The sequence below is a fragment of the Gavia stellata genome, chromosome 2 (genome assembly GCF_030936135.1).
Source record: "Gavia stellata isolate bGavSte3 chromosome 2, bGavSte3.hap2, whole genome shotgun sequence".
NCBI classification, from domain to species: Eukaryota; Metazoa; Chordata; class Aves; order Gaviiformes; family Gaviidae; genus Gavia; species Gavia stellata.
In genome coordinates, this window is record NC_082595.1 from 14,034,137 (window position 1) to 14,046,936 (window position 12,800).

The 12,800-nt window shown below is 39.7% G+C and overlaps 1 protein-coding gene across 1 annotated transcript in view; it reads right to left on the reverse strand.

The window, feature by feature from the left end:
• THADA (THADA armadillo repeat containing) overlaps positions 1-12,800 on the reverse strand; it is a 166,465-nt gene that overhangs the window by 85,713 nt on the left and 67,952 nt on the right. The window contains exon 28 of the mRNA XM_059835931.1: positions 6,627-6,795. Coding sequence (XP_059691914.1) covers positions 6,627-6,795 — 169 coding nt within the window. The remainder of the gene's footprint in view (positions 1-6,626; positions 6,796-12,800) is intronic.

Here is a 12,800-nt window from a genome sequence, read left to right on the forward strand (position 1 = left end):
GCTCCATGATTAACTGCAGCTGTCCAATGAATTGTTCTTGATACAAACAGTATGTAAAGGTATGTACGCTCTTACTAGAGTACAGATTTTGCCAGTGCACAAATGTGAAAGATTTCTGGAAACTAATGTGTGCAGAACTGTGACTGAAAGCCCCAGTCATACTGCTGTTCTACTGTACTAATAACTAGATTCTAGGTCTATGCCCATCATACAGCCTTTGAAACCCAGCATCAATCATGTTAACTGATTCTCGCTAGATAAAAACAAAAGCTGAAGTCTAACATCTGCTTTCCTTGGCAAACCAATCTGAAAGTTCATGCATTTAGGAGGTTTTTGTAATCATCATAAATAACCTACAACCAGATGAATTAAAGGTGCTGCCTTGTTTTCTGGGCAAATCATGCTTACGGTCCTTGTAACTTCTCTCTACTTTAAAGCACCCAAAGGAAGAGGTTAAAGAATTAGAGGAATTAAGAGGTCTGTGTGCAGATACAGGGCTGTGATCTTGTTGGGATCATGGAGACAAGATAGGATAGATGACATGTTTGGAGTGCTGCAATGGAGGGATACAGGCTCTTTGGGAAGGACAGGTGGGGAAGATGAGATGATGGAGTTGCCCTCTATGTGAGAAAACAGAATGCATAGAGCACTGCCTGGGGATGGATGATAAGACAGCTGGGAGCTTATGCGTAAGGACTAAAGAGCAGACCAGTATGGGTGACATGGTAGTGGGTGTCTGCTATAGGCTGCCAAACGAGGAAGAACAAGTGGATGAGGCCTTCTACAGACAGCTAGAAGTAGCCTTGCATTTTCAGGCCCTGGTCCTCATGGGGGACTTCAACCACCCTGATATCTGCTGGAGGACCAACACAGCACAGCATAAGCAATCCAGGGTGTTCCTGGAGAGCATTGATGACAACTTCCTGACAAAAGCAATAGAGAAGGCAACAAGGAGAGGTGCTCTGCTGGATCTCACACTCACAAACAAGGAATGACTCATTGAGGATGTGAAGGTCAAAGGCAGCCTTGGCTGCAATGACCATGAGATGGTGGAGTTCAGGGTCCTGAGAGGAGGGAACAGGGCAAAAAGCAAGATCACAACCCTGGACTTCATGAGAGCAGATTTTGGCCACTTCCTGGATCTGCCTGGTAGAGTCCTGTAGGATAAGGCCCTGGAGGGAGCAGGGTCCAAGAAAGCTGGTTGATATTCAAGGACCACTTCCTCCAAGCTCAAGAGCAGTCCATCCCAACAAGCTAGAAGTCAGGCATACATGCCAGGTGGCCTGCATGGATGAACAAGTTGGCCATGGCAAAACTCAAACACAGAAATGGAGTACACAGAAGGTGGAAGCAGAGACAGGTAACCTGGGAGGAAAATGGAGACACTGTCTAAGCATGCAGAGATGCAGTCAGGGAAGCCAAAGCCCACCTGGAGATGAATCTGGCTGAGGTAAGGCTGAGGTATGGAATGTTGTCTTCATTTCAGTCTTTACTAGTCAGGCCCATGGTTAGGAATAACACAGGCCCAAGCTTTCTTTCCCTAGTATGCCCAGAAGCTTACCTTCTTGGACTCTGTTCAGTATAAAGTGTAAGTGTACAGAACATGTTATCTAAATTGTATATAAAAACTGTTCAAAGTTTCAATCAGTTATTTCCAATCCAAGTAAAATTCATGTTTATAATATTTAACCCTTTATTTGCAATAACAATCTTAAAACCAAATTTGAGTAATTTACATCAAAATTTTGATGGTTTACACAAGAGCATCTACAACAATAAAAGCTCTGAAAGTTATACCCACAAATTCCTGCAAACAAGAATTAACCAGATGAAGACTGATGGAAATAAAAATTCTGCTTAGCTTCATGAAGATGCCCCAATCACTGGCAGGATCAAAGAATCATTAAAAAATCCACAAATAGTGGATCTGCCATCATATATGTAACCGCTGAACATTAATGCACCCTTAATATTAGAAAGTAGTTTCCAACATTTAAGCTTATATTTTGACTGTGTTAGTTAACTAATGGAGAAAAGGATACCTTTCAGACATCAGCTATAAATAGCTTCCATTTTCCAAGACTAAGTATTTCTGTAGAAATCTCTTGAAAGCTACACCAAAATTTTGCCCTCGCCTTTCCAATTTCCGCTCTGCACACTCTTGCTTCAGCATGTTTCTTCTTGCTTTGCATTCAGTAAGGAACTCCTAATTTGTCCAAGCTGGTGTGTTATTACACTTTCTATCCATTTTTGTGTTAGGCTGATTCTTACTTCTGGAGTTATCATTTCTTTGAAGAACTACCAGGTCTCCATACGTCCTTCTTCTACTTAGGGATCATTTCCATGCGATCTTTCTCTATTAATTCTAAGTTCACAGAATCACTAAGGTTTGAAAAGACCTGTAAGATCATCAAGTCCAACCATCAACCCAGCACCACCATGCCCACTAAACCATGTCCCACAATGCCACTGCCACACCTTCCTTGAACACCTCCAGGGACGGTGACTCCACCACTTCCCTGGGCAGCTTATTCCAGTGTCTCACCACTCTCTCAGGAAAGAAATTTTTCCTAATATCCAGCCTGAACCTCCCCTGGCGCAACTTGAGGCCATTTCCTCTAGTCCTGTCACTCGTCACTTGGGAGAAGAGGCCAACACCCACCTCTCTGCAAGCTGCCTTTTAGGTAGTTGTAGAGAGCAATGAGGTCTCCCCTCAGCCTCCTCTTCTCCAGGCTAAACAACCCCAGTTCCCTCAGCCGCTCCTCATAAGACTTGTGCTCCAGACCCCTCACCAGCTTCGTCGCCCTTCTCTGGACACGCTCCACCACCTCCATGTCCTTCTTGTAGTGAGGGGCCCAAAACCGAACACAGTATTGGAGGTGCAGCCTCACCAGTGCCGAGTACAGGGGCACGATCACCTCCCTGCTCCTGCTGGCCACACTATTTCTGATACAGGCCAGGATGCCGTTGGCCTTCTTGGCCACCTGGGCACACTGCTGGCTCATATTCAGCCGGCTGTCAATCAACACCCCCAGGTCCTTTTCCACTGGGCAGCTTTCCAGCCACTCGTCCCCAAGCCTGTAGCGTTGCCTGGGGTTGTTGTGGCCAAAGTGTAGAACCCGGCACTTGGCCTAATTGAACTTCATCCGGTTGGCCTCAGCCCATCGATCCAGCCTGTCCAGATCCCTCTGCAGAGCCTTCCGACCCTCCAGCAGATCGACACTCCCGCCCAACTTGGTGTCATCTGCACACTTGCTGAGGGAGCACTCAATCACCTCATCTAGATCATCGATAAATATATTTAACAAGACCGGCCCCAAAACTGAGCCCTGGGGTACTCCGCTTGTGACCGGCCAGCAACTGGATTTGACTCCATTCACCACAACTCTCTGGGCTCGGCCATCCAGACAGTTTTTTACCCAGCGAAGAGTGCACCTGTCTAAGCCACAATTTGCCAGCTTCTCCAGGAGAATACTACGGGAGACAGTGTCAAAAGCTTTACTGAAGTCCAGCCAGACAACATTTAAGTGGAACTTGAGCTTCACTAATGTTTGGAGGTCTTTGATTAACTCTTGACTCTAACAAGTGTTTTGCCCAAGATATTCAGTTTTATTGCAACTGCATAGAATTAGACAAACTGAAGACCAGAAGCTTTCACAAACATCAGGACTCAAAAGACACTCTTTTACGTAGGTGTCATCTTTACTGTAGTTTTAAGAGACCCAGTTAAGACTGCTGTCTATGAGGCTAGACATTTCTACAAAAACAGAGACAGGGTTGGATTATGGAGCAAAGTAGAAACTGCAGTCATAAAGGAAACACTAAGCATAGAAAAGATTTTTCTTTGTCTTATTCAAGTCAATGCATTTACTTATGATGCAGAACCACTCCTTGAAGAATATCATCAGTTCTGTAAGAGTTACAGAATAGCAGTATTCCTCCTAGATAATTCTTGGAAAGAATTCTTTTGTAAAACATGTAAATCATAAGATTATTTTATCCTCATGCACATTCATATTCCTACATAAATTGAGCCACAGTTATCACACTGGGGAGGAAAAGCCATGTTTTCACATAATGCAAAGGTCTGAAGTTAAACACAACACATTTGCACCCACTGTCAAAAAACACTCTGTCAGTCTCAGCATTTTTAAAACCAGGCCATGTTTGGACAAGCACTCCATTCTGAACCCTTTTTGAATGATCTTTCCATAAACTAACATTTGGCTTGCAACAGATGAAGTGATTACATAACTCTGAGACATAACTGAAATATACCTTCAAGATTCATTACACTTGGCACTGCCACATAAGCCTCAATAATTCCATCTTTCCTGTTCAAAACTTGACAGCATATGTACACTGAAATAAAAAAATGAAATCATGCAATGAACTTAGTCAGCTTCTGACTAATGTGACTGAACAAATGAGATGAAATTACTGAATTCCATTTTCATAAGATATTGGTCTTGTATCGCTGGAAAAATCTAAATTTTATTGAGTTTTGTACAGACTCACTTTTTTTAGTAGGGATTTTTGTTTTGGTTTTATATCAGAGAGGAAGATAAATTCTCTACTGTGCCATGGAAATGCAGGGCAAACAGTTTCAAACACTGCCAGATCACTGTCTCTTCTAGTAAGCCTTCAGAGAAACAGTGCTTTAATGAATAGTCCCGTAACAATTTTCTACAGTTCAACGAGCCTTATCAGCAGCTTTGCAAGTCCTGTCTTACACTGATAAAAAGGAAACTGAAACCATGCATCCAACGACCCCTGAAAGTCACAGTACTTTGCTCTTTGTACTATTTACAGGAGGTGCATGCTAACTACTTGTTGAACTACCTGGCATTAGTGTTCTGGAGGTACAACATCAAACACCACCACCTCCCTTTTTGCACATCCTTATCACCCTACAGTATTTCTTATGAATGTTTTGTTATTTTTAACTAGCAACAGATAGTTCAGCATTTCAGTCATACACTAAATTTGATAAAGTATTAAATGAAGACTTTGTACAACCTTGATTCACAAGTCATAAAAGCAAAGCCCAAGACAAATGCGAGAGACCAAACATCACTGAACTGCTGTGGTACAACTGGCATTTTTTTTGAAGAATGTCATACTGACAGCACCAGTCTCTCCCTGGTGCAGTACCAATTGCACTAGTAGTTCCTAGTAGCTGCTCAAAACTGACGAAAAATCACGTTAAAGCCCTGAGAATATCTCCTGCCTTACAGGTATGGAAAAGACGAGTCCCTATACCTATGCACAAGACTGTGTTAGCAACACTGGATTAAAAAACAGATCACCCTTTGAGCTCTTTCAGAACCAACACTCCATTATTTTTTTTCCAGGTCACTAAAAAGTAGGCAGTGGCTTTAAACACTACAGCCAGTTCATACCTTCACAACCAGGGTTATACTAATATTGGACTGAGAAAGCACTTAATTCTCTCTGTTGGAATAACCCTCTCTTCCTAACACTTCACGAGGTTCAGGAGTTTTGTGACACACCGGGGCTGCACAGGTAATTTGATGATGGCATTCTCCTTCCCACACAGATGCAGCAGCTCACAGGTCTAAGCATTTGCATGCATACAAGCGCATGGACTGCTTTTCAGAGCAGAAAAGACTGGACATGATCATCCCACACCCTGCAACAACCTCCACTGTAACCGTTCGTCATCCAAATACAGGTTTAATTGGCTGAAACCCTTTACAGGTAAAGTTGACAGTAACAGCTCTAGAGGGATTTCACTCATTTCCCTGTCCTAGGGGACATTCCTGTAAGGTCATGATTTTAAAGGGAAGTAATATGCTGGAAACTATACACCAAAAAAACAAAACAAAACCACACACACCCCACCACACAGTTTACAGTGGGAATGTGTACCTAGATAGCTTGCCAACTACGGCAGACTAACAGCTGACCATGTACAATATGGCTTTGTTGGAGGGTTGCTCATGAAAAACAGGCAATAAAAATGGGTAACTTATTACCATGATAGCTTAAAAATCAAACACAGTGAACCGACTGCCATAAACTAAAGGAATGATATATGGGGAATGAAGAAATTTCTGGTTCCAAACCAATAGCGAGCTGTTCTCCAGAACGTTTTCAGAAGAATACAGTATAGAGCTTATCACAACTTGTACAGCAAACCTGCTGGTGTAGCAGGAAAACCAAATGAAGTAATGTATAAATATGTAGGTAAGTGTCAAGTCTCAATATCTACAATACTATGAGTGCCTGGAGTTCAGCTTTGCCTCAGATTTGCTCTGTGATTTTGGGCAAGTCACATAGATCTCTCTGTAGATAAATTTAGATATTTGGTCTCAAAGCACTTTCATCTCCAGAGATGAAACATTGTATGAAATATAAATGTTGATATTTACAGCTTACAGCCTTCTAATGACGGTTTGAAACGTGTATTCCACAATTATCATCTGATCTAATTGACTCAAAAACAGTCTTCATATACGTTTTGACAATCTGTGAACATTCAGCACAAGTCATCGCATGTTATCCGGCTGTGAAGTACCACCAAAAAAATCCAACAAAACCCCCACAGTAAAAAAAAACCACCCCCCCAGAAAACCCCAAACAACCCCCCCAAAAAAACTTACTTGCAGAAGCGTTCCATGAATATTATTCTGTCGTATGCAAGCACTGGTAGAGTCCGGAAGCCCCTCCAGCAAGGACAGCACTGTATGTGGTACTTCATTTACCGAAACAAACGGAACAAGGGCCCGACCTGACATCTCACGTGAACGGTACACAGGAGAGTGCCCACACCTAGAAAAAGGAGAAATACCTATTTTTTTCTCATCCAGCTGCAATCCACTGCTTTGACTAAAACAAAATGAAGGATAATGCAATGAAAACTAAAAAACATTTCTCACAAGTCAAGTGTACAGTCTTTCTTCTCAGTAGTGAGAGAGCATTTGCCCAGAAACGTAAGTAATACTAGAGCCATGTTAGAGGCTTTTTTTTCCATTCAGAAGTTCCTGTGTTCACATAAATTTAAAAAAAGGAAAAAAGAAAAAGAAAAGATGCAATTATGCCATGAAGCAGGCAAGTGTATAGTCCTGTTCCATCTTTCTTTATGTTTATGTCACATACTATACAGCAATCATATTCAAATGTATTATGAGTTTGACTTAAAACTCCACGTTCTTAATCAGATGTTTCCATAAGAACACAACGTTGTGTCTACTGGAATTTTAGGCCATATCTCCAACTGGTTTTTAGAACATATTTAAAGGCAGGAAGTAAAAGACATATTGGAAAATAATTTTCTATTATTTGTAATTAATATCTCAAAAAACCACTTTTTATTTATTTAAAAATAACTGATAAGACTCAAAACTGCATAAAAAACACAGGCCAAAAAGAACCTTTTATCTTTCAATGTTATTAAGGTTTTAACTGGCTGTAGTTTTATGAATATACATAGAATTAACTATTCAGCTACACTAACACATTAGTCAGCTGTATACTACTTCAGCAGCATGTATACTGAGTTGAAGTGAATAAAAATCTTTTATCAACTAAAAGTAGGTTAGACTAAGTCTTTCAAAGCCAGCAATTCTTGCATGTGTCAGTTTTTATAAGGCAGGTACAATTCAGCCACCTGCAGTCTCAGACAACTAAGAAAGTTACCACAGGGTTTAGAAATGAATGGCCAAATGACTTATGTAATGTAAAATGCAGTATGGCAGAAGTTATGCTCTGATACCTCCCAGCTGACTGTGATGGCCTTACCTTCTCCTACCCTCTCATCCTTTTCCTAAATTCTTCTTCTTACATATTTTCAGCTTACAAAATCATACGTAGTTAAGATTATCCCCTGCCAAAATGGGCAAACCACTTTTGAGCTCTCCCAAACAAGCCCTGCAGGCTCAAGCCTACATATTTAAAGAATGAAATTAAATTAAAAGGTATTCTAAGGTTTCAACTATCTCTATCAAATTTAAATCAATACTCAAAGTAGTTGTTTACTTTAGTTCACATCAGAGAAATACTCAAAACAGTTTCCATCTTGAACCACCAACTGAATTAATAGGGTTTTGAACACAAGACAGTAAATAGACTTAATTGAAATAGCGTAACAGTTCTGACATTTTAGTCATGTTAGGCCACGGTATGCCTGAAAAATCACAGACCTCGTTTAGAGGAAGTAAAAAGCTATGCTACCCCTGAACGACAGGCTTTTGGGAATTTTCATCCTCGCAGTATGACAGCATGTTCTATCATCCACCTCCCCAAGTCTTCCCTGGTAGGAAATGATTTTTAGCAAGATCAACTTTGCATCTCCTTTTTAAAGACTGGCAGTCCTTCACAACAGGATGCAAAAGCAGAGCAGTCACAATTGGAGGCTCTTCCATACGGAAAAGCTTTAATTTTGTATTGACAAGGTGCAAGAAGAAAGTCAGCTTAGCTCTTAATAAAAAACTTCCTTTTTTTTAAAAACAAAAACATTTTATTTCTACTGCATAGTAAACTTAAACCTGAGAAGTGATTTGTCTGCAACTATTAGTTTATTTCTGCTAAACCATATTTTCTTAACCAACAGATTCTCACATATGTATGTTCTTACCAAACATGAGCAACACTGATACTGAATGTCTAGTTTTTAATTAGCTATAACTGTATACTCAAGAATGTTCTTTATTTTCTTCATGACCTTTTACAAATCCCAAGGAATCTGACATGTCTTTAGAAGGACGAGTGGAAAATGGGTAATACGCCAGGGTTTCCTCTAACTTGTGCAAGGGTACTTTCCAACGCTACATGCTTCAGAGGGGTTTTTCTCCTCAAACATGATGCAATGAATGAGAATGGAATTCTGTGGGTTTTTTCCTAGTAATAAAAAATGGAGCTGAGAACAATTTTTAGATAACCTGATTTTAACTTCATTGTCTTGTAAAAACTGACATTAAAGACTTAACACATGCACATATATATATATGGAGATACAGTATCTTACATATCAAATTTTGTTCCATGCTGTTACTTTATCAAATTTATTATGGAAATAAAAGTGATTGCTCTATATTTAGAAAGACAAAAATAATTTCATATTACAGGCAAAGTTGTCTCAGCTGCCTAAAGTCTGGGTCCACAACAGAGACTGCCACCTCAGCATTTATACTGAATGTATATAAGGCAAAAGAGCAATTCTCAAAACTACAGACAAGTCTAATCTTCACCTCTCCTCATGCCCCAAACTGTTCTTCTCTATAAGAACCTCAGCAGTCCAGTGTTACTCCACACAAGAGCCTAACTGGGACCCTCAAATTAGGTTCTGTTTTGCACTTTGAGGACCCTAAATCAGGAGGCAATAACCTCCTCCTCCCCCTGAGCAAACACACAGGTGCCCAGCGGGAGAAGAACTCACCCAGGACACAGGGGACCCGGTTCTGCAACCTTCTGTGCCTGAGGGAAATGCAAACCCACAGCTACTGCTTGCCCAAAGGGCAACCCAGCCACCAACCTGCCACTGTGCTATGCACCTGCTGTACCTTAATGCAAACTTCTCACACTACAGATTGCTACATGAGTGCAGTGTAGTCACAAGAACTGACATCTTAGTGGAAACCCTCATAAAAGCACTGCTACAAAGCCATTACTAAGGCACAAAAGCATCACAAAGTTCGGTAACAATAAAGTATCTGCTTTATAGGAACACACATACGGAAATCACAAGGAAGGTATTTCACACTGGCAAATAGCTTCCCAAATCTGAGAGGGGTTAACATTCCTACTGTTTCTTCTTTTTTTTAAGTTTTATTTTTTAAAATCTCCTAATACTCAAAGAAAATTGGGGGGTGTGTCTGTGTCCCTCGCCCCCCGCAAGAAACAGTACTGATAACATTTCAGAAACACTCCTCTTTTCACACACACATGCAAGATTATCATGCCAAGTCACCACAAGTGACCTGTCCCTGCATACCCTGAAGGCAGTTATGTGTACATCTCATGTTTTGAAGGCATTTGGCTTCATCCCTGAATCATGCAAGAAGTTTGCCAGAAGAATGTCAAAATATACACTACTTTTTCATAACCTGTAACAGCACCCTTGACTAAGAACAGGCAGTTTTGATTTCTACTGGATCCCACTTAGATATAATCTTTTAGCTGTAAATAAAACTAAACCGGATCAATTCTCAAAAAGTGAGAGAAAGAGCGAATGAAAATAAAACAGACTAACACAAAAAAACCAATCTAACCCAATGTAGCAATTCTTTGTTTATTGTTATACCTGTCTCCAAGATCAACTACATACCTTAACACTGAGTCCAGCACCTGTATTCTTACATATTTATTTTATCTAGGATTTAGCAACAATTATGGGAAGCAACCTCACAAACTGTATCAAGAAAAACTGTTACACAATTACAGCAATCACTGTAACTCAGTTTGTACCTGCAGCAAAACCTGGCAGCTTAAGGAGAAAAATATTTTAAGACTGTTAAACTATTCTGGTTACTCCTCCTGCAGCAGTTCAACACTCTGCCATCCCTGAGATTAGTTTCATTTATGTGGTGGCAGTTGCCTTGCTAGGACATTGGCAGAAAGGAACAGGACCTCAAACCTTGGCCACTTCACTATCCAGACTCTGAGCTTCACCTGCCAACAACATAACTAAAATATGTTGCAGGCTACCTGTTCTCATCTCCTCTGCAGGCAAGTACGAGCAATGGAGTCTTGCATCTTGTTAGGGCAGCATGTATGTGTACGCAAACCTGTATTTAAAACTCTTTCACCTTCTTGGATTTGAAAAATACTTGGGGGAGGGGGAAGTGTTTTCAGCATGTGACGCTTTTGTTACATGAAGATCATGTATGAATAGACTTTAAAATCTAAGAAATATCTAAAATGTTGTCATATGTAAAAACATGCAGTATGCCAACCGAATTTTATTATATCTCAAGGTAGCAACAAGCAATGAAACTTGCAAAATCCTCATGTGATACACTTCTATTAAATCCTGAGAACTATTAACAACTGTTGAAGTAGTATTCCACATTGAACTCAGTACTGTTTATCTAGGTGCACGAGGTATTGGATGTAAACATGTTTACTTCAAACAGTCCATGATCAAGAACAAAAAGTCAATAAATCTCAGAAGGTTTCACTTGGTGTAACTGTAGATTCAATGCGTTTCCAGTGCTCCGTTCAGCTTTAACACTTAGATCCTGAACAACCCTCCTAACTGACACAATTTATGACCAACTCTCATAAGGAACAAAGATTCCATCCTCCTCTGCACACATCAAAGTATCTAATTTATTACTCTGGCTACAAACAACAGAAGACTAGCTGTAAATAAAAATATCTTAAACTTTTTTTTTGGGGGGTGGGGAAGAACTGCAGGTGTTTCCTATGTGCTTATTTTTCTCTGTTTCTTATTACTCCCCCTCAACAAACCTTACATTACACAAATTAACAAACCAAATAAGGATTACCTTTTATACAAAGGTCACAGAAACACAACAGTAGAATTAATTTGAAAAATGACACCTGTAGCTGAAAATATGTCCATTATAGTAAGTAATACCTACAGTTGTTAGAAGAAGGATTAACAAGGAGAAAAATATCTATTTCCAGGTTTACTGGATGTTGTCACAGCAATCTGTGAATTACTAATTATGTCACTGCTTATTAACAATACAGTTCCTGCAGTCCTATAGACAGCATCACAGCATCACAGTTTTGTTTTCAGCTGAAATACATTCGCATCCATTGCCTTCACATAATGTTGGAAGAGGAAATCAAGAACAGCAGCCATGAAAACAGAACTGAAACAATGGGAGAACAGGCTGAACAATGAGGAAGGGAACACTCTGCAGAAGCGGCTTCTGATCTTGTAAGTCAAACCAAGTATCCTACCACCATCACAAAAAGAATTTGGGAGAAGAGGGCAGCATGAGGCAGGAAAGGCACACTTGCAATTCAAACAAACCAACTCTGCCTGCTAGTTAAAGCATTTTAACAGCCTCTAAGGTTTTTAAAAGATAAAACTAATTAAAAATAAATGAATAAATAAAAATCAAATAGATTATATCCTTTAAACCCTGGAGCTAGTTATGCCACAAGCTCCTAACAAATGCATTGGAAAAAAATTGTAATAAGGCTTCTGTCCGATTCTATATAGACACAGTAAGTTGTATGAGAAAGAGGTTCTCTCGTTCCTCCACCATGCAGCTATAGAGTTCAAGTCAAGTTGTTATCAGTTCTAAAGCAAGAATTCAAAACATGAAATTACATTATGGGAAAACATGGACAGGGATCACAGAGAAAAGTACTCAGCAACAGATTCAGTTCCTATTACAGAGTTTGGTTATGAAGATTCAAGAGCATTGTACTGTCTGTATTAAGTGAAATAACACAAAAAAGAGACTTTTTAGGAAAAAAATCATCATGATTATATACTAGTTCATTTTTTTGCCTTCAGGTTGTCTCCTGAAAGATTAAATTTAGCAACTTTCAAATGCAGTATTACAGGTTTCCAAGGAAAGAGAGGTCCAAAAAAAGCATTTAAAAAAATACACTCATGCTGCCACACAATTCACATAAATTGGATTTCGATATTGGGGACAAATCAGCAGGACAGTACATTCATTAATGTGAGAGTAAGGGTTCCTGGAATACAAAAAATAATTTGCTATACATGTACCTAAAGTTTCTTTTGTTTATTTATTGATTTGCTAGTTTTGTGTTTTTCTTTTAAGGAAACACAACTATTTTCCATTTCATTAGATTTCTGTGTTCCTTAGCAACTAAAGTATCCAAAG